General features: G+C 47.5%; 9 protein-coding genes across 9 annotated transcripts; 5 read left to right on the top strand and 4 right to left on the bottom strand.

Moving 5' to 3' along the window:
- Nucleotides 1-13: 13 nt before the first annotated feature.
- Nucleotides 14-657, bottom strand: EI90DRAFT_3146497 (uncharacterized protein; the record flags this gene model as incomplete). Its single annotated transcript, XM_039065419.1, has 4 exons — nt 14-43; nt 112-189; nt 293-382; nt 469-657. 4 exons carry the CDS (start codon nt 655-657, stop codon nt 14-16), a joined length of 387 nt encoding a protein of 128 aa, XP_038913041.1.
- Nucleotides 658-767: 110 nt separating this feature from the next.
- Nucleotides 768-2,155, top strand: EI90DRAFT_3070000 (uncharacterized protein). The gene is made up of 5 exons (XM_039061204.1): nt 768-945; nt 1,037-1,054; nt 1,131-1,538; nt 1,631-1,695; nt 1,765-2,155. The coding sequence occupies exons 1-5, from the start codon at nt 932-934 to the stop codon at nt 1,869-1,871; spliced, it is 612 nt and encodes a 203-aa protein (XP_038913040.1). The 5' UTR covers nt 768-931; the 3' UTR covers nt 1,872-2,155.
- On the bottom strand, nt 1,775-3,930 carry EI90DRAFT_3069993 (uncharacterized protein). The gene is made up of 12 exons (XM_039061203.1): nt 3,851-3,930; nt 3,524-3,767; nt 3,449-3,474; nt 3,219-3,360; nt 3,104-3,145; nt 3,012-3,059; nt 2,839-2,927; nt 2,715-2,756; nt 2,565-2,575; nt 2,227-2,533; nt 2,144-2,169; nt 1,775-2,099 (listed from the first exon to the last, which is right to left on the bottom strand). Exons 1-12 carry the CDS (start codon nt 3,905-3,907, stop codon nt 1,868-1,870), a joined length of 1,266 nt encoding a protein of 421 aa, XP_038913039.1. The 5' UTR covers nt 3,908-3,930; the 3' UTR covers nt 1,775-1,867.
- A 1,960-nt stretch (nt 3,931-5,890) lies between these two features.
- EI90DRAFT_3069987 (uncharacterized protein) lies at nt 5,891-7,003 on the top strand. Its single transcript, XM_039061202.1, has 2 exons — nt 5,891-6,020; nt 6,097-7,003. Exon 2 carries the CDS (start codon nt 6,118-6,120, stop codon nt 6,862-6,864), a length of 747 nt encoding a protein of 248 aa, XP_038913038.1. The 5' UTR covers nt 5,891-6,020; nt 6,097-6,117; the 3' UTR covers nt 6,865-7,003.
- Nucleotides 6,996-8,713, top strand: EI90DRAFT_1914375 (uncharacterized protein). Its single transcript, XM_039052329.1, has 3 exons — nt 6,996-7,237; nt 7,307-8,366; nt 8,450-8,713. Exons 2-3 carry the CDS (start codon nt 7,334-7,336, stop codon nt 8,620-8,622), a joined length of 1,206 nt encoding a protein of 401 aa, XP_038913037.1. The 5' UTR covers nt 6,996-7,237; nt 7,307-7,333; the 3' UTR covers nt 8,623-8,713.
- On the top strand, nt 8,671-9,382 carry EI90DRAFT_2929873 (TLDc domain-containing protein; the record flags this gene model as incomplete). Its single annotated transcript, XM_039055000.1, has 3 exons — nt 8,671-8,909; nt 8,993-9,124; nt 9,220-9,382. Coding segments are annotated over 3 exons (534 nt in total), but the record flags the coding sequence as incomplete, so codon positions are not given.
- A 132-nt stretch (nt 9,383-9,514) lies between these two features.
- EI90DRAFT_2929991 (uncharacterized protein) lies at nt 9,515-10,516 on the bottom strand (the record flags this gene model as incomplete). The annotated part of the gene is made up of 3 exons (XM_039055009.1): nt 9,515-9,659; nt 9,725-10,053; nt 10,133-10,516. 3 exons carry the CDS (start codon nt 10,514-10,516, stop codon nt 9,515-9,517), a joined length of 858 nt encoding a protein of 285 aa, XP_038913035.1.
- A 1,083-nt stretch (nt 10,517-11,599) lies between these two features.
- EI90DRAFT_3069971 (nicotinamide N-methyltransferase-like protein) lies at nt 11,600-12,653 on the top strand. The gene is made up of 6 exons (XM_039061201.1): nt 11,600-11,675; nt 11,744-11,885; nt 11,952-12,053; nt 12,122-12,189; nt 12,216-12,268; nt 12,324-12,653. Exons 1-6 carry the CDS (start codon nt 11,637-11,639, stop codon nt 12,583-12,585), a joined length of 666 nt encoding a protein of 221 aa, XP_038913034.1. The 5' UTR covers nt 11,600-11,636; the 3' UTR covers nt 12,586-12,653.
- Nucleotides 12,578-17,193, bottom strand: EI90DRAFT_3281660 (glycosyltransferase family 2 protein). Its single transcript, XM_039066836.1, has 23 exons — nt 16,446-17,193; nt 16,137-16,336; nt 16,005-16,048; nt 15,834-15,939; nt 15,521-15,783; nt 15,099-15,465; nt 14,954-15,042; nt 14,860-14,890; nt 14,678-14,804; nt 14,534-14,617; nt 14,412-14,483; nt 14,330-14,357; nt 14,139-14,264; nt 14,025-14,081; nt 13,909-13,970; nt 13,783-13,849; nt 13,633-13,717; nt 13,547-13,575; nt 13,415-13,489; nt 13,321-13,351; nt 13,125-13,291; nt 12,855-13,058; nt 12,578-12,782 (listed from the first exon to the last, which is right to left on the bottom strand). The coding sequence occupies exons 1-23, from the start codon at nt 16,706-16,708 to the stop codon at nt 12,729-12,731; spliced, it is 2,631 nt and encodes an 876-aa protein (XP_038913033.1). The 5' UTR covers nt 16,709-17,193; the 3' UTR covers nt 12,578-12,728.
- Between the last annotated feature and the right edge of the window lie 161 nt (nt 17,194-17,354).

Here is a 17,354-nt window from a genome sequence, read left to right as displayed (position 1 = left end):
ATCTTCTTCAATGTCACTTTCCGATCTCGTGTTCCGTGAGGAGCTATTCAAGGATGAGATCGATCGCAAATCAAAGGACGGGGGGATGAAAAAACAAAAACAAAACTCAACCATGTTCGGTATTCCGTTCGATATCCTGTACTCATGCCCACAATTCGGGCATATCATCGCACCTTCTTCAACATGTGTCTAAGTAGAAATCGAAAAGTTGTGTAAAGTGAGTGAAGGAAACCCTCCCCCACGGGCCCTCAAACGCATCATACATATGTATATGATTTTGATCAATGCTAACCTCCATGAGTACCCGATGCAATGCTTTGAGAAATTCTTCCGTCTGCGCCTCTGGAGCGGGTAAGTTTTCAGGAAGCGATGTATCACCTAGCTTTTTTTTTATCATCAAGTAAAAAAGAAAGTCTAAGCCCCAGATTCGAATTCGCGAAAAAAAATAAAAATAAAATATAAACATACCTGCCTAGAAGCAGAGACCAAAGCATCCCATTCGATCTTGGGCATGAACCCTTGAAGGAATTCCGGATTGAAATCCGTCTCTCGTATCTCGACCCGAACATCTTTGAATTCCAAAGGGAAATTGTTCGATGATGATTCGCATCCTTTGACATGGCAAGCGAGCAAGTTGTGCGTGATGAGTCGAACCATTGTGGATAGTAATGGTGGGGGGGCGGGGGCGCCGTAGAGGCTGGTAACCTGGGGGTAAGAGAGAAAGATTTAAATTGGGGCTCCAACAGGCCACGTGACGAGCCCAACAACAGCATGTGACGTGCGTTTCCGGGGCCGTCGCCGTTCGTGTTACACTGTCTGTCGAACGGCAACTGCTCTGTCTAGTTGTCCAGTTGTTCCAAGGAGAGCCCAAGCCCAAGCCAATAGTCACCTTTGAGACCTCTCCGTATACATCGACGATCATCGTTAGCCCATGACTATCTACAGGTCAGTTGTGGCGCAAATTCTCCATCATCTTCTTCTTACATATATACCGCCTTCCTTGCTGGGGCCAATTCTTCCAATCATCCATCCTCAGCCTGTATATCTTCGACCGGTAAAAATGCCTCAACTTCGATTACGAACGGACCCCAAACGCTGAGATATTTCTTTTATCTCTCTCTCAATTTTAGTCATTGCGCCTGCATTTATTATCAAGACTGGCACCGAACCAACAAACCCAAACAACCTAGCGTCACCGTCGATGGAAGGTCACAACTACTACCCGGTGTTTCTCGTGCCATCGTAGCGGTAGCGCCGCCTCCTCCTCCCGGTTCATCCGCAACGACACGCCCCACGTCCCTTCTTCAAGACGCACATGCACAGTCGCAGTCGCAGTACTCCCAATCGACATACAATCTCGCGGGGAACACAGGAGTCGTCATCGCGCAGAACGAACCTCATCAGACACCCACCGCGAGCATGGCATCTGGACAGAACTCCACCACGTCCACTACAGCGTTACCCTTTGATGAGGAGGCCAAGTTAGTGTATGGCGTAGTGCTTTCCCTTAGAAACATGATCAAGAAGCTATCTGGAAGGTCCGTCCAAAAAAAAAAAACATTTTCTTTAGACACCTTTTACTACTGCCATTTTACTCTATTTTTGCTATACTACAAAAAAAAAAACACAGAGACGAGAATTTCGTCAGTTACAAGACATCGACGTATCGAATGCACCTTTTCGAGACTCTAAGCGGTAAAATTCATCCTACTGTCCGACCCGAGCGCTGATTCTATGAAGTTTATCTTACGGCAAGTGTATGAGTGTATGCCGGACCCTTTGATGGAGATGGATTGAGAGAGCATGGGATAGACAACGAACACTTTCGAAACGCTGTCGATAGGTTGATGCGAAATTTGTCCGTGGTTTAATATTGATTCGCATCTGTTATGCTGCTGCTCGAAGGAGAAAAGAGAGCGATCGCCATCTCCGATAGCTTGCGTTTGGCAATGTGCGAATGATTGTTCATACCGCCATCAAAGGCCCAGGTTGCATCTTTGGGCTTCCAGGCCGTGCTGCTGCGATTTCCTGTGCTCCTCTGTTCACTACCAAGCGGGAGGAGGGATGATTCGTGATCGAAATCAACGTTCATTGGATCTCTCCCATTGGTTGCGATTGTTGGCTCTCGGGCTTGAGTATGTACTCGCGTAGAATGCGAAATCCTCCCGGCTATATTTACGTATATAATATAAGTCATGACTACTACGTCTCTTCAAGATGACTTACGTGATGAAGCATGTAGTCTGTCACGTCCACGATCTTTGAATCAACGAGAAGGAGGGAGCGTCCGTTCTCTACGACAAACCGTTCTATCTGCACGCTGTTCCAGTGCGGTAACTCCTTGTTCTTCCCATCGTCGATACTACTAGTTCCATGCACATGTACGGCGGCTCTGTCTGGTGATTGGGACTTGAAAGCAATTAATCTTCGCGCTTCGATGATATCATCGTAGTCTGCTGTCTTCACGCTGGTGATAAAATTGGTGTGTCGGTATAAGAAATGGATGATCCAGCCCGAGGATCCCATTCGTATTCTTTAATTCGAGGGAAGCTCGATAATCATACGGAAATGCGTGCTAGAACATGCGGGTTTTTGTTGTGTGTGTGTTGGCACCGACATGTTAATTTTTTGTGTGTCCCCTGGACCGCAAGGTGCTACCCACGTGCTGCTAAGGCGTTAACAGAATGAAACGACTTGGGGTTTCAAAGACTCACAAAATTGTGATTACCCTCTCCTCCAGTAAGCAACGCCATCAACTAGGAAGTTACACACATCCACCCCACCCCTTATTAAGAACTTCAAATCGAAAAGGAAAATGAAAAGAGAGGGGACAAATACCAGATTTCCTCGAGCGCTCATTTCATCCGAGTACAGACGGTGACCATTCCAATGAGCGAACGAGTTGACAAGAAATGTGCAATGCCAAACTGACATTTCGAAAATATTATATGATATTTCATTTTGATCATTTCAGTGGTGATCGGTGACCATGTCGAAATTACGTCACCCACCTAGAAGTCGACTGATGAGGCCACCGTAAATGAAACCACCCCACGTGTCTCCCCAAAGTGAGGCGATAAGCGTGGGGATAACGAAAGAAAACCCACAGCGAGGGGGACGTAGTACTTGTGTTGGAGGATGACGACTGGGGCAAGGAGGTGGGTTTTTTGTTTTTCAAAAAAAGAAGGTTGGGGACTTATATTGATTGTTTTACATACCCGGGTCATTGTCCAAGTCGGATACGTCAACGAGGCTAAGCCTGGCGTATTTCGGCTTGCAGAAAATCCAGCCCATATGAGAGTACAAAAGGCCTCTCGTGGCACTGTATGGATCGTGCTCGGGATCATCTGTGTAACGGTGCTGTGATTTTATATATGTTGAGGGGAGGGGGAGGAAGTGTTCAGCTACCGGAAGGTTGATGCAGTAAAAAGAAAAACAAGTTGCATACATGAAGGCGATGGCGAGCGCACCACCCTGACAGAATTTTGGGTTAAAAGGGAGGAGGTTAATGTAATGTTCTCACACTTGATGCTTCCTTGAAAACCTGAGCAGCCCATAGCGGCGAGGATAACGCGAAGTGGTCTCCCTGCAGTGAAAGAGCGATGTGACCATAGACGATGATAGCCAATAGTGATACCAAACATAGCTAATCGCCATGAGATGAAGGACAAAACGAGAGTTTGGTATGGACACGTCAAAATCGGTCGAGAAAACGCGCCAAAAAAGGCCAGGATGTGTACACCGCAAAAAATCGCGATATTCGACCACTAAAGTGAAGTAGACGACGCGATCAACACGCCGAGTCAAAAATTAGTGAGAGGGGAGGGGGCGAAGTGTTACATATACTGACCCAAATGGGAGCCTGAGTGGTGGAGGGTGGATCGACTCGTGGAGTGGTGTTGAGCATGTCGGGAGAAAATCTATCGTAGACGGGTTGGTATCGTTAGTAAGTGAGCCTTTACATGTATGTGTACATTATATATCTCATTACTTAATGCGTGTTAGCTGTCAAGCGATCATGACGCCGTCATTTCGCCCGCATTGTTTTCGTCGATCCCGATCTGGAGCCTGAGCGAGGGATTTTACATGCATGTATTTCCCTCGGTTCGGGCGACAAGGGATTCATTTAACCACAAAAAGAGTCCCGAGGAATCAACTTGTTGTGATAGTAAATCGTTGATACGCGAATGGATGGCGATAAGATCACTTTTCGAAATTCAACCCGCACGTCCTCGATCAAGGCAAGATTTGGAAAATCAATCTTCTGAATATACAATAATGGTGTGAAAGATCATCATCTTGTTTCCATGGTGAGTGTTATAATGTATGTGGTTTGAGAGGTTTACAATATCGCTTGGTGTTTATTTCTCCGGGACGCCAAAGTTGGGTATCGTGTGCGCCGTGTAATGCACCGTTCAGGTTAAATGTGGTGATGCGGCGGCTCGTAATGGTTATGCCTGTGAAGGGTAGGCCAGGGTGAGAGATCGGCCTTTGCGGCGCGTTGCCTGGACGAAGAATCGACTACGAGACGCCAGCGGTGGAAGGGTGCAGCCTCCGGCCCTCCTTAGTCGGTTATCTCGACGAAAAGGCTCTGACACTGCATGGGACGTCAAAAGAAATCGCCGTTCCAGACAGACGATGTATTTTCCGGAGGTTCAATTGCCCGAAGGGCGTGCTTTAAGGGCGACACCGCAGGGACACACTAAGCGTCTCCAGTCGTGTTCAGTTAGCTACGAGGAGAGGGCTCTTCAGTGATATCCAAGGCGTGTCGTGAGAAGCGAGCGATGTACAGTGTTAAGAGTGCCGAGAGGGGAGAGGCAATAAGAAGCGCAACCGATAGGGATGAACGAGCTTGCGTGCGATGGACTTGAGGGACGCGGAAGGGAAACGGAGCGCTGCATGGATCAGATGCGATTTCACGAGGCGCGAGAGACAGATTTTGTGCTTACTGGATACATATATGCCACACTGGTCGGGGGCTCGGCGTCTTATTCATTACAACAGAAATAGGTTCTCACGGTGATAAATTTTCCAAAACAATACTAGCCATATATATCATGAGGAATGCCACGCGCGGGTCAACACAAATCGCTTGAATCCTCAGATTCGTACTTAGTCGTCTGGGTAGGAGTCTGCTGAATTCCCATCTTTGGGCTCGAACCAACTTGCCGCACACAGCCACCAAGCTCAAACTAATCGGAAAGTACCGTTCCAGTGACGTATTATTGTATTCGGCCACTCGAATCTCACCCGGAGATTCCCGTGCGTTTCATCTCGCTAAGGAAAAAAAAACGAGCCCTTCTTGCTTTTTGGTCTCTCATCATTGCCAACATGGCACCATAGACTCATGGACCGGACTGGGGTATTTTTTTTTGGGTCATAGACGCTCTCATCATTAGACCTTTTTTCTTTTTTTCTTTTTTTTACGGTTTTTCGCCCTGATATAACACATGGCGCTGCCAACTCAATTTTTGCCACCACTGAAGAAGCTCAGTGGACTCTCGGCTGCCTCGTTATCATTAGCCCATTCTCAATTGAAACAGCTCTACCGACCAAAATGGGTATCTAGGATGTGCCCAACAAGTTTTGACCAGCATCATATCGTTGATTCCGGGTACGCCTCTGGGGATGATGGATTTCTTGATGATTCGGACTCAGCTTCAAACCCATCTCATCAAGAAACATGGGAAATTAAAGCTCGTTCTGATCCCTTAGAATGGGAATTCGCTGTTAGGTGGATGACGGGTTTCATTGCTCGATCTGAGGATTGGTTGTCTAGTACCCCCACCTCCATTTCGAATGATGACGCAGAATTGGAGGATCGTGAGGCCGTCATCGACTCGATCACTAGTTTACTTGGTGCATTTGCGAGGACGTCCGAGTCTGGGGACTTGACGCGTGAATTTGTTTTCGGCGCTGTTGTCGGCCAAAAGGATAATACCAGTGGGATCGAACGAATCGCCGTGACGTTGAAGGATGCCGACTTAATTGACGATGATCATACTTCAGTGGGACTTCAGGTAAGTTCAACGCCTTCTATTCGACTTTCTGAGGATGCGGGCGGTGTATAGTCAAACGAATTGCCCCCTCTTTCAGACTTGGGGCTCATGTGTAGTAATGATGGAAAGGCTCTGCCTGAACCCATCCGCGTATGGCCTTTCGGAATCCTCGGAACTCAAGCGACCCCTCCGCATCCTTGAGCTTGGGGCAGGAACTGGACTTCTAAGTCTTGCTATCGGCTCCTTGTGCATCCGTGCCAATATACCCGCCCACATCATCGCTACTGATTATCATCCGGACGTCCTCCACAATCTTCGAGAGAACCTCACTGCAAATCCTTGCTCGGTTTCCGACTCTGTTACCATCAACGTAGAACCTCTTGACTGGAAGTTATTTTCGGATCGGCGCGATGCACTAGACGGCGGTGACGGCGGAAGCAACCCTCGTTCGGGTGACATGACACAAACATTGGATGGTCTTCTTAGCCCTATCTTTTCCCATCCCTTTGATATCATCATGGCATCAGATGTCGTTTACAGACCCAAGCATGCGGAATGGTTATCATGCACCGTCAAAAGCTTGCTCCGCCGTCACGATCTTCCGGATATTGCATCAGATTGCGACGTTACCTCCCGTCCACCACCACCAGCTTCCTTTCATCTTATGGCTGCCATTCGACCCACGCACGAACACACACGATCCTCAATTGAGAAAGCATTCAACATCCATGAAGAATCCTTCAAGACGAACGTGGATAGCCCAACTCTCCGCATCGTTTCATTCCAAGATATTGCCATCAAGGCGAAACCGGTTGGCCGTGCGGATGAGATCGGGTATAGGGAATACCGTATCGAGTGGCGATGATGATCATGCTGCGAAGTCTTGGCCCTCTTCGTTTATAGTCGAGATAGAGCAGTGTTGTGCTATTCCGATAAGGAGCGCACTTCATGCATGATTGTATTATGTGATTCGCCAAATTCAGTTGAACGATCATGCGTCACGGTCTCATATACATTTCTGTCACATCAAAGAGAGCTGGCACCTGCTCCAACGCAGCAAGCAGGCGTGATATAGCTCCGCAAGCGCTAGCCATCTGGAACACGAGGGGTTGAAAAAGGGAGGCTACGACCTGGCGGGACGAGGTCACACCAAAGTCACTGTGTAAGCTCGGAAGGGCCTCATTAACATCAGCGTCGGAGGACGATTCCAGCAGAGGGATAATAACTCGCGCTTCCTGGTGAGAAAATCCATCTGCTGCTGCCAGAATATATGGGTAGGGGGCGAGCAGTGCTGAACGTCTTCCTAGTCACAACACTGTTGCTTGAAATAAATCATGCCTTACACTCCACTCATTCCATTACCAGCCGATCAAGCGACGACTCAAACCCTAGATCCATTCGATGAACTGCTATACGAGTCAACGCCAAATCTGCTGCCTCCTACTTCTTCGCCTTCAACAAACCGGTCATCAACAAATGCTTCATCATTCACCAAACCTATACAAATACCAAGACTACGATCACGCACAAGTTTAAGTTTGCTCAATGTCATTACACCCCCTCCATCATCTTCAGCAGCAGAATGTTCATCGGAATTTGGTGCCTTTGTATCTGTATCTCCTTCCCAAGATCCTCTGGCCACCATCTTACCTCCTCAGTTCTCTCACTCACCAAAGACTTCTAAAACTGCGTTATCCGAAATAGCTTTCGTGGATGAGGCCAGGCGTAGAACCAGAAGTAACGAGAGGAGGTTCGTAGGGGAGATTCTTGTTGCCGACGAAAAGGAGCGAAAGGAGAGAGTGGAAGCGTTTCATCACAAGTCTCCTTCAAGTGCCCAGTCCGATTCCTTTGGAGAATTCCAAACGGCTGCTGTCCAGGAGGAGGGCGGAGATGAAGTGGTAGATTTACTATTCAGTCAAAGTCCAAGGACAGGTTTTGGAGTTGTACCCTCGCCGCCGACTTCACTACTTCCACCTTTCAATCATTCAAAGTCACCTGGAAATATTCTGGCACATCGTCATCGTACATCATCATCTCCAGCATTAAGCGAAACGAACATGACGGCTGCACCCCATCATGTTACCTCTGTGCTCTCAAGTCGATTGGCTCATACTTTACCTAGAAAGTGGACCAGTTTGCTCTCATCCACTTTGTCATCCTCATCCTCATCACCATCACCATCCTCTGCAACTTCGAAACCTCCAACTCCAGAACCGGTTCCCTCTATTCTTAATCTTTCATCGTCATCAACACATCACAGTGATGTGGTTCCACGTTCTGTTTCGTCCATATTTAACTCTAACGTACCGGTCACCCACACATCTCCATTCGCTTTTCATCCCTACGTTCCACCAGATGGAGCTCCAGGTGAAGTTTTTTTTTTTTCAGGGTGTTTTTGCCACTCGTGCAAGCGATGTTCTTAACCTGACACCTCACTGACATGTTTTTAGGCTTTGAAGGAGACCACAATTGGGACAAAGGTTTTACTCACACGCCTCCCCAGAGTCTCGGAGATCACGTATCATTAATAGGCAGGAGCGAGAGCGCTCGTATCGTATTACCACTCGAAATTGTCGAACATGTATGTACAATTTTTTCTTTCCCTCCCCTCAATCGCAAGTGACTAGTCTTGCCGCGCTTTCCAAAAATAACAACAACAATAATAAAATAAAACCAGATTCGCCGTCACATTCCGCCTTTATATCGATTAGGACAAGAGTGGACGCTTCTCTACTCGCTTGATCAGCACGGGATATCTTTGGGGACGCTTTACTCTCGTACATCCAAGTTTACAACTGAAGGTGGTTGTCTCCTGTGTGTGAAGGACGACAATGACACCATATTCGGTGTTTGGATAGGTGATGGGATTAGAAGGTCCATCGGGGAGAGTTACTATGGAAGTGGAGAGTCGTACGTTTCCCCTTTTTTTCTTCCTCCTGCCCAAGTCTTTCTTTGGTAAGACTCAAAGTGAAACTTTATTCTTATATTTGTAGGTTCCTTTGGAAGCAGCAGGCTGATACCGATTTCTCAGACGGACGACCGACAAAAGCTAGAGTTTTCAAATGGACGGGTAAGAACGAGTATGTGGCCCTTTGTTTGCCAGATTCAATGTCATTTGGTGGCGGGTACGTTGACGTCCGTCTTAAAATATATAACTGTATGGTTTTTCGTTTCAAGCGGCAAACCCAACTCAGATCTCCAAACTGTTCTTTTGTTTTAGGGATGGAAAGTATGGCTTGTTCTTGGATTCGAACCTTCTGGACGGATCTTCAGCGCCTTGTCCCACATTTGATAATGAGATTTTATGTTCAGACCTTCAGGATGGCAAAGGGATGGCCAGGTTTGAATGCGTTGGATTGGAGGTTTGGGGAATTCCACGGTGAAAGGACATTATATCGTTGCACGGGGACGTCTGCATATCCAATCCCTTCCGCAGGCACGGATCGAACGGATCGAAATCGTGATTTATGATGCATGTAGTACAAGGGCCATATATAAAAAAATACTATCCCTGCTCACTCTCGTTTTAGATGTCCGCCTGTTGTAGTGACCGTAAGCGTGTTTGGCAATGGCACTTCCCCGACGGCATAAAGTAATGAGACAGAGCCAATAGCAATTGCGATCAAAAATATTGTCGTGCCAGCTAGAAGTATGAATGGCCTATAAGGTGTGAGGGTCATAAAGCTTATGGAAAGGAGATGCAAAGAGTGGACCCCAACACTTACACACTGATGTCCTTCCTCTCGCACATTTGCCCTGCCCACGTTATCGTGCGGCCATACTGGTCTGTGGTAGGATGGCATGAGCATGAGAAGCAAGATTTCCCCGCGCGTGTAGTCTTGATGCATTCGCCCCGACCCGAGCATGAAGATGTAGCGTTGGTACAGGCTTCCGCTGAAGTAAAGCACTGAGATTTGGAGTGTACTATTGGAATAGAGCGCTCGCTGGCCTCAGGCTCTCGCTTGGTGTCGTCCACTTTGGAGGAGCGGGAAATAAGTCGAGATTCTTCATCTGGTATAACAAGCAACGCAAGCTTTTGCTTCTTCGACATTTCCTATGTATATATGGATCATTTTTTATTAGTTCCCAACCTTTTTGACAAGCCTTGGAATAATAATACGGTAACGAAATACCCCTACCTTGCTGATTATTCCCTTGAGTATCCGTACTGCGGCTTTATACACGTCGCTGCTCCTTCCATGTTCCTTCTCGATATGCTTTAGTCCGTTTATCGTGAAAGCCAAAAAGCTATTTTCATGTTCAACGTCTGCGGACGCTTCGATTGCGTTCACTAATTCTTCCAGTTCATGGATAAATAGGGAAGTGCTTTCGGAGGGAGTGAGATCGAAGATGTCGAGGATAACCTTGTTATGCGAGGGCTTTGGTGATGGAGGACGTGTAGTAATGGAGAATCTGACATGATCAAAGATGGAGAAAGCATGTTCGACATATGTGTTCAGCAAGTCGACAAAAGTTTTTGTCGGAGGCGAATTGGGGATCGTGAACGACAGTCTCATATTAGAGGGAACGAAATCTGGAGATACGTAAGTTTCGTTATTGGCAGAGATTGAGGGGTATTTTGGCCCCCCCGACCCACCTGCGGGGGATGACGACTGTACAGTGAGCATCATGGTATCTGAAGACCCTGCACCGACAATACGTTCAACAGGATGCACGCTGTTCCATAGGTATTCCCACTCTTTCTTGACATCCTTTATAATTTCTTCCATAATGTCTCCAAAAATTGACCTCCCTAAACCAGCGAAGTTTGCCATGACTGCATTTGCCTCATAGGGGGTCAAGGTAGGCACCCTTGAGATTTCGAAGTCTGAGGTTGAGGGGTGCAGATAAACCCGCGCATCCCCCAGCGCGTGTGCGACGAACGGAAATCCAGCTACCGCCGCCCAAACGGTAAAGCGCATTGTGTGTGTGTAGGCGTCACCGAAAAACAGCCCAGTCAATATTGTATTGGGCGTCATCACGTGCAGGTACACAAACAATTATATAATCTAGGCTATGATCTAAGCGCCGAAGTTGGCATTCCCAATGCTTTATTATCTATCGTTTGTACGCCCACCGCCTTGCACTTGTTCTCCAGCCGATACCAAAGTGACTATCTCTGTTCAAATCGCAAATGATCTACGGACTGAGTACCTTACACGAACTTATCTTCGGGCATATAATCCAAATTGACTTGATCTCGTTTGGAATGTTTGCTGGTACAGACTCTGCGAAAAGTCATACGACATTTATTACTTTTGGATCCTCCTACCCACTGGAGAGCATACCATTCCTTCGAAGCTCACATCCTGGAAGCCATCTGTGGAGTACAAGTTACTTGAGATACCGTTTCCCCAACGGTCGAGAGCGATAACCGGCATCCGGCTTGCACTGGGTGCATCGTTACCTAATGTACCATTGACAAAAGGGTTGTTGACAGTTCCTACCCTCTCGATCATAACGCCTACTCTGAAAGGATTTGGTCGTACTCCGTTTCCGGTGTTGAGTCTGCCAATCGAGTTCACCAAAGGCGTTCCGAGCCTTCTAAAGACGAACCAGGGGAGAGGGAGGAAGCAAGAGCAAATAGAAAGGCATATCGGGTTAACTTCAGTCCATTCTGAGAGTACACAACGCTTCATGGTTGTCCGAGAGGAGACATCATACGATCTCGATAAAGTAAGTGGGAGAATCCATGTTGCAGCTTTTACTACTACCGTCCCCCCCAACTTGCTTGATGCGAGCAGAAGATTTGGGATTCTGGAATGGGACTTTGCTCTTGGATTCACGACTTTGTGACTGGACAATCCGGTTCACCGTCCCCGGAACTGGACTTTGTCTGGCAACTGTTTACCTCAGACTCGGATCCTATAAATGTCATTGAACTAGGTTTGTTCTCTCCTCGGGCACACATCCACATCCTGGCAACTGCCCGCTTACTCCGCAACTCCTAAGGCACTGGTACAGGACTCGTTTCCATATGGCTCGCCGTTTCATTAGGTAACAAGGTGCATTCTAGCCAAGGACGTCAAGTCAAGATTGTTGCGACCGATTTACGTGCGTGTTGATATCGGAATAATGCTCCACGATAAGACCAGGGAGTAACATACGAGGCTTATTACTAGCTTCAGCAATCCCACTGATTGAGCATAATATCCAAAGTAATGCTCACTTGTTTGCTCCCGGCACCACCGTCCGGGGGACGTCCTCGACTGGGAGGATGAAAATCCAGTCGAGAAAGACCTATTTCCTACCGGTGTAGATTTAATAATGTAAGTGTATATGTGTTCCTGCTCAGCACAAGCACAGCAGCTGATATCAGCGCAGCATGGCGGACGTGACGTACAATATAGACGTCTTTCCGGCACTGATCCGTACTCTGGGCCGGATACGTGCTGCGCCGCGTGTGACATCCGCAGTGGGAAGGAAGGTCACTCAGCCGCCTCCCGTTCTTCTCGTATACAAAGAACGTGACTCAGCAGAAAGGACGCTGTTTGATCTCTGCAACGAAATAAGTATCAACTTCAAGATCATTTCCCATATCCCTGGAGCAGGCGGGAATCCGATTGAGGTCTATGTTGCTTCATAGCATTCCTCACTGGTTGATGGAAGTAGAAGCATGTAGTATTCGTAACCGAAATATTATCTACTTGATTAGTATTATGTCTTTGCGAGATCGTCCGCAGTTCAAACCAAGTAAAGCGAAAATATCATGGGAAAAGATGATCTGAACTAATTCCTGCGACACCATCTGAACAGGTTCCGCTTGAGGAAGTAGTAGAAACACTGTGCACAAAAGGGTCTAAGATCAGAAACCAGCACAGATGTATACACGCAGAAAGTGAAAAGAATGCGTACCCCAACGAACCGAACTGCAGAAAGAAGGAACGTCGTCCACAAGATGATACTGAAGTAAATATGCTGCTTATTTTGCAGTGTTTTTTCGTCCGTTGTGAGGTTCCCGCTCCCGAGACCATTCAAGCTCTCAATTGTAACAGAGAGACCAGCATTACTCAACATCCATGCAGCAACGAAACGTGTTCTGAACGTCTTGTTCTCATCCTGCATGGATTCCAAATGCAAAGTCAGACTACCCTACTCGAGAAAGCCTAGACGGTGGTCACTTACGTCCATCGTAGGTTTCTCAACAGTAGCGTCCTTTTTCGGCTTCGATGTAGCACGATCCACAGTCTCCTTGAAGGCGTCATCGAGTTCCTCTCGCGTCTTCTTCGTAACCTCAGCGACCGCTGGGGCATTCCCATCTACTTTCTTCGTAGAGACGGATGGCAGTGGATCTGCTTTATCACTGCCCTTGGTCCCCAACTGACATCGTGGAGGTTGTTGAAAGCATAGACCTGATGACAGCAAAAGATGAGCAAAAGATGGCGGGGAGGGGGTATAATCTCATCAAGGGGTACCTGAATGATGTTCGTCCATGACATGGCCATTAGAAGGTACTGCGGCATACTTGTAAGGATGTGCCAAGGATCGCCCTGTAGTGACGATCAGTGAGTCGAGAGTTGATGTGAAAAAACTGCGTGATCACCCACATAAAGCAATGACGAAAACAGGTAGACACCTATCGAGAGTTTATTGGTACAGGAAGGCGATGGGGATCCTATCTCGTTTTACATACCAAATGTCCCAAGCAAGGCCGCCATTAACACTCCAGCTGGGCCGGTGAGCAAGCTCGATATCGTCGCAGTCTTAAATGATATGGACTTTAGAGATGAAAGCGGATGAGTTCATTTCCGAATGACAATGATAACGGGGAACCTGAACCAACCTTGAATGTCAAACCCGTCAACCACAACGAACAGGCAATGAGGTACACCGACAGAAGGGCAAAAACCCTATTGCAAGCTGATCAGCGAATCCAACCTTCTGCGAACAACCCGAGAGAATGTCTTACACGAAACCAGCTATGTAAGTTAGTTTTTCTCCTTTCGGTCGATTTCCGAGAGCAAGAATGAACTATGCAATCGAATTGTAAGCGACAGACATTATCTCGCATGTGTAACTACGCACCTGAAGCGCAAGGAAGCCAAGGTAGGTCCACTCCAACGCCAAGTTAACCCAGTGAGTCTAGGAGAAGGTCAGTCAGGTGGGGGATGAGGAAACCAAAGGATCATGAATACGAACAATCGTAGCTGAGCCGAAGATATCAATGGCCGGGTTTTGCTCCGGTAGCAGCTTGATAATGATGGAAAACGTCAAGTAAAAGTTTGCTAGTGCGAACCAGGAGAAAATAAGCGATATCAGGTTGTACTAGGTTCCAAGCACGGTAAGTCCCAGTTGTCCCGGAGTTGTACGTTCGCCGTGAGCCCGCTTACCAGAGCCTGGAAGTGGAAAAAGAACATTCTGGACCCAAGTCAGTAAACAGAGTAAGGAAATCAGGTCAATGAGCAGCCTCACCGAATGGGGCCATGCGAAGATTTGTAAAACCGGAAGAAATGGACGAGGGCGTAAACCGAGGCTGCGAATGATCTATATAAAGTTGGTCAACGGAACTCCTTTCCACAAAACAAAGAACACACCCATTCAACCAACGGCGGCGTTGGCCAATGAGCTCAGTCGCCGATTCGGGCACATCAGTCTCAGCTTTGCTGGGCTTTACATAGCTACAACGAGGCGACCCCCTCAGCACTCTAAAGCATAATCAGGGGAAGAATTGAACTTACTTCAAGATCCATCTGTCCCCGGCTTTAGCGACGAGCTCGAAGCACAAGATACGATCCTCAGCCAAGAACATGTTCTTGGTAAAGATGTCCATTCCGTAAATGCCCTTCTTTCCAAGCCTCTCCGCCACTAGATGGTTGAAGATTGAGTGATTCCAGCTCATCGTGAGTTGGGAAGAACCTACTTGAGTGATCACCGTGAAAGTACTGCTCCAACTATGGAGCGATACAGGGGTAAACGGACAATAATACATGTGATGCAGATCCGGAATAACCTACCGGGCGGCCTTGGATAGCACGATATCGATAAGCTGAGAAAGCACCGGGAAGGACAGACACGTATCCGAAACTGCTTTCTGTGGGCTTATCTGAATATTATATGAATCACGCAAATGACATAGGGTCGAAAAGGCGAACTACGAACCTAGGATATTTGACATCTTGTACTCGAAATTCTGAGCAGCAACCAGTGGGTTGAGCAGCTTCTTCCCGCCCTTGATCATAGCGTGAATCTCCCCACAAGCACCACCAAGCCATGGATCATTATAAAACGCCTCCCAGAGGTAATAGATAGATTTATGACCAGGTTTTGTGCCGGCGTCGAGAAGAACACATATCTCTGGATTAAGCATCTTTCCGATACCGTTGAACAGCCACCGATGCGAATTGATCTTCTTTTGGTTCTTGGCTTTTATGATGAGAATGATCTGAACAGGGACGAGGTTGTTAGAGTCATCGCCGTGAGGGAGAATCAACTCTAAGGAGCCATCGACTGAGAGTTGAGTCGTATACTGGGAGCAATAAGTATGAGCGAGGGTATAGAAGATAAAAAATCGCGCTATCCACCTCGAAGATGTGTGCTACGGTTTCCTTTCCGTCTACGTCTTTCTTCATCACCCCATCCTGATATACACCAACGGTGGCCAAGATATCAAGAACAGTCTTGTCCATCGGTTCCAGACCGTCGACAATGAGAGCCACACAAATTCGCTGCCATCCTGGGAGACCTTCTTCAGCACTTTTTCTCCAATATTTTGAGGTTTTAGTCTTGCAGATATCACGAATATTGAGCATCACACCGTGCAGAGTGCGAGCATATAGAACTTTTCCTATGCATGCAAGTCTATATGCACTGGATTGTGTCATCGGAATAGGGAACGCACCTCATTGTAACTTGTCACTGCAATTAAGAGGTCTGTGGGACGATTATAGTTGGAAACGCGAAGGGACCAGCCATTCTCAGTGGTAAAATCATCGGGGTCGCACTGCAAAAGGAGTTCGAGTGATCAGATTGAACTCTACCATGTTAGGACATATTTGTCGAACATACTGTTGCGGCAGTGTAACGCATATGCGTGAATTCAGTTGTAGTGGCTTTGAATCAGTATCATCAGATGAACAAACTTCTCCATCAACCAACCCCATGTTGGTTGTCAAGTAACTGATCAAGGGAAGAACGTACTGTTAGCCCACTTTGCTTGGACTGCCCTTTTGACAGGGGTTGGGACATCGTGTTCGGTGATGAAATTACCGCTCGTGAGCTTGACGCGTTTGGTGACACCGCGACGAATTGTTTGTCGATGGCGCCATTCACGGTCTGTCGTTGATGTGTCCGTGGAGCCTGGTCTTGTGGGTGCCCCGAACGAGCCAGGGTCAACAAGCCTGTGCACCCAGCAGTAATGTGTTATTCGGAGATCCGGAGTGCGGTGATAGAGTGAACACGCGTGTTGTTCTCAGCTACTGCTGTTGGATGTGGACGTATGGGACGTACGTTTGTGGTGGATACGTTCCCGTTGGTGCAGTGAGAGGTTTTTCTTCTTCCTGCTCTTCGTCTTCACCACGGGGTTCGTAGAGACTAGGGGCCAGGCTTGGAGTTGAGTACTGAGTTGGTAAGCTTTGCATCTGGTATGTCTGGCTTGGGAAGGGGTTTTGGCGATATTGCTCTTGGTTAAGAGTCTCGGTCGAGTTGAATGGGTCAGCGTAAGGGGATTGAGGTCGACTGGAGTGTTGGGGAAATCGGTTGTTATTGTCCATAGTGGTACTGTCTCGAACAGTACGCTGTCCTCAAGGCGTGAAAAGAGTTGTTGTTAGGAGATGCAAGCTTGTCGCAAAGATCGTGAGTTGGGGTTGTTTATGATTGTGGAAGAATCCGAAGCGGCCCTACAAGATGGGAGAACAAGTTTGTTAGGTCAATAATCACTAGTTGGATACTTCAAATGATTAAACTATTCTTCATATTGCTCAATGTTCCATTTACAAGGCCATCAAGCAGCCACTGACGGCATGAGGGTTACAAATACGTGTCGGCGGCGGCCAGTAACATCATCTAAACAATAATTATAGACGTAAAGAACTCGAAACACAAGCCCAGTTCATCCTTTCCCGCTACGACGGGGAACCTCCTTTGTCCGACGCAATAACTGCGGTACACCAACACAGTCAAACTTCATGACTGGTGGCCTTGTTCGCGAATTGTCCTTGGTAAGCGTGAGAAAATCTATCTCCGGCACAGCTTTTTTCCCCCTTGCCGCCATCGCCGCACCACCTCGCCTGGACAGTTCCCGAGTTGATCGACTTTGTCCGTCAGAAATAGGTGGCTGTTGTGAGACAGACCGTACATTGTTTGTTGGCCTCAGTGATGTAGGAATCATTGGTGTCCCTCCTTTGCTGGCCGTCAGTG

The sequence above is a fragment of the Cantharellus anzutake genome (genome assembly GCF_015039405.1).
Source record: "Cantharellus anzutake strain C23 chromosome Unknown EI90scaffold_45, whole genome shotgun sequence".
Lineage (NCBI taxonomy): Eukaryota > Fungi > Basidiomycota > Agaricomycetes > Cantharellales > Hydnaceae > Cantharellus > Cantharellus anzutake.
This window is presented reverse-complemented; position numbering and strand designations above follow the sequence as displayed.

What these genes read in the sequence shown, in the direction of transcription:
- EI90DRAFT_3070000 (XM_039061204.1), top strand. An exon ending in ATCAAGAAGCTATCTGGAAG is followed by an intron (nt 1,539 to 1,630) that starts GTCCGTCCAAAA and finishes AAAAAAACACAG; the next exon opens with AGACGAGAATTTCGTCAGTT. An exon ending in CCTTTTCGAGACTCTAAGCG is followed by an intron (nt 1,696 to 1,764) that starts GTAAAATTCATC and finishes CAAGTGTATGAG; the next exon opens with TGTATGCCGGACCCTTTGAT.
- EI90DRAFT_3069993 (XM_039061203.1), bottom strand. Translation starts at nt 3,907, where the DNA reads ATGCTCAACACCACTCCACGAGTCGATCCACCCTCCACCACTCAGGCT. An exon ending in CCTCATCAGTCGACTTCTAG is followed by an intron (nt 2,928 to 3,011) that starts GTGGGTGACGTA and finishes TCGAAATGTCAG; the next exon opens with TTTGGCATTGCACATTTCTT. An exon ending in TGAGCGCTCGAGGAAATCTG is followed by an intron (nt 2,757 to 2,838) that starts GTATTTGTCCCC and finishes GTAACTTCCTAG; the next exon opens with TTGATGGCGTTGCTTACTGG.
- EI90DRAFT_3069987 (XM_039061202.1), top strand. Translation starts at nt 6,118, where the DNA reads ATGATGGAAAGGCTCTGCCTGAACCCATCCGCGTATGGCCTTTCGGAA.
- EI90DRAFT_1914375 (XM_039052329.1), top strand. Translation starts at nt 7,334, where the DNA reads ATGCCTTACACTCCACTCATTCCATTACCAGCCGATCAAGCGACGACT. An exon ending in TCCACCAGATGGAGCTCCAG is followed by an intron (nt 8,367 to 8,449) that starts GTGAAGTTTTTT and finishes ACATGTTTTTAG; the next exon opens with GCTTTGAAGGAGACCACAAT.
- EI90DRAFT_3069971 (XM_039061201.1), top strand. Translation starts at nt 11,637, where the DNA reads ATGGTTGTCCGAGAGGAGACATCATACGATCTCGATAAA. An exon ending in GATTGTTGCGACCGATTTAC is followed by an intron (nt 12,054 to 12,121) that starts GTGCGTGTTGAT and finishes GCTTATTACTAG; the next exon opens with CTTCAGCAATCCCACTGATT. An exon ending in ACCGGTGTAGATTTAATAAT is followed by an intron (nt 12,269 to 12,323) that starts GTAAGTGTATAT and finishes ATATCAGCGCAG; the next exon opens with CATGGCGGACGTGACGTACA.
- EI90DRAFT_3281660 (XM_039066836.1), bottom strand. Translation starts at nt 16,708, where the DNA reads ATGGACAATAACAACCGATTTCCCCAACACTCCAGTCGACCTCAATCC. An exon ending in CCAAGCAAAGTGGGCTAACA is followed by an intron (nt 16,049 to 16,136) that starts GTACGTTCTTCC and finishes ACTGATTCAAAG; the next exon opens with CCACTACAACTGAATTCACG. An exon ending in CTGCAGTTCGGTTCGTTGGG is followed by an intron (nt 12,783 to 12,854) that starts GTACGCATTCTT and finishes TTTTGTGCACAG; the next exon opens with TGTTTCTACTACTTCCTCAA.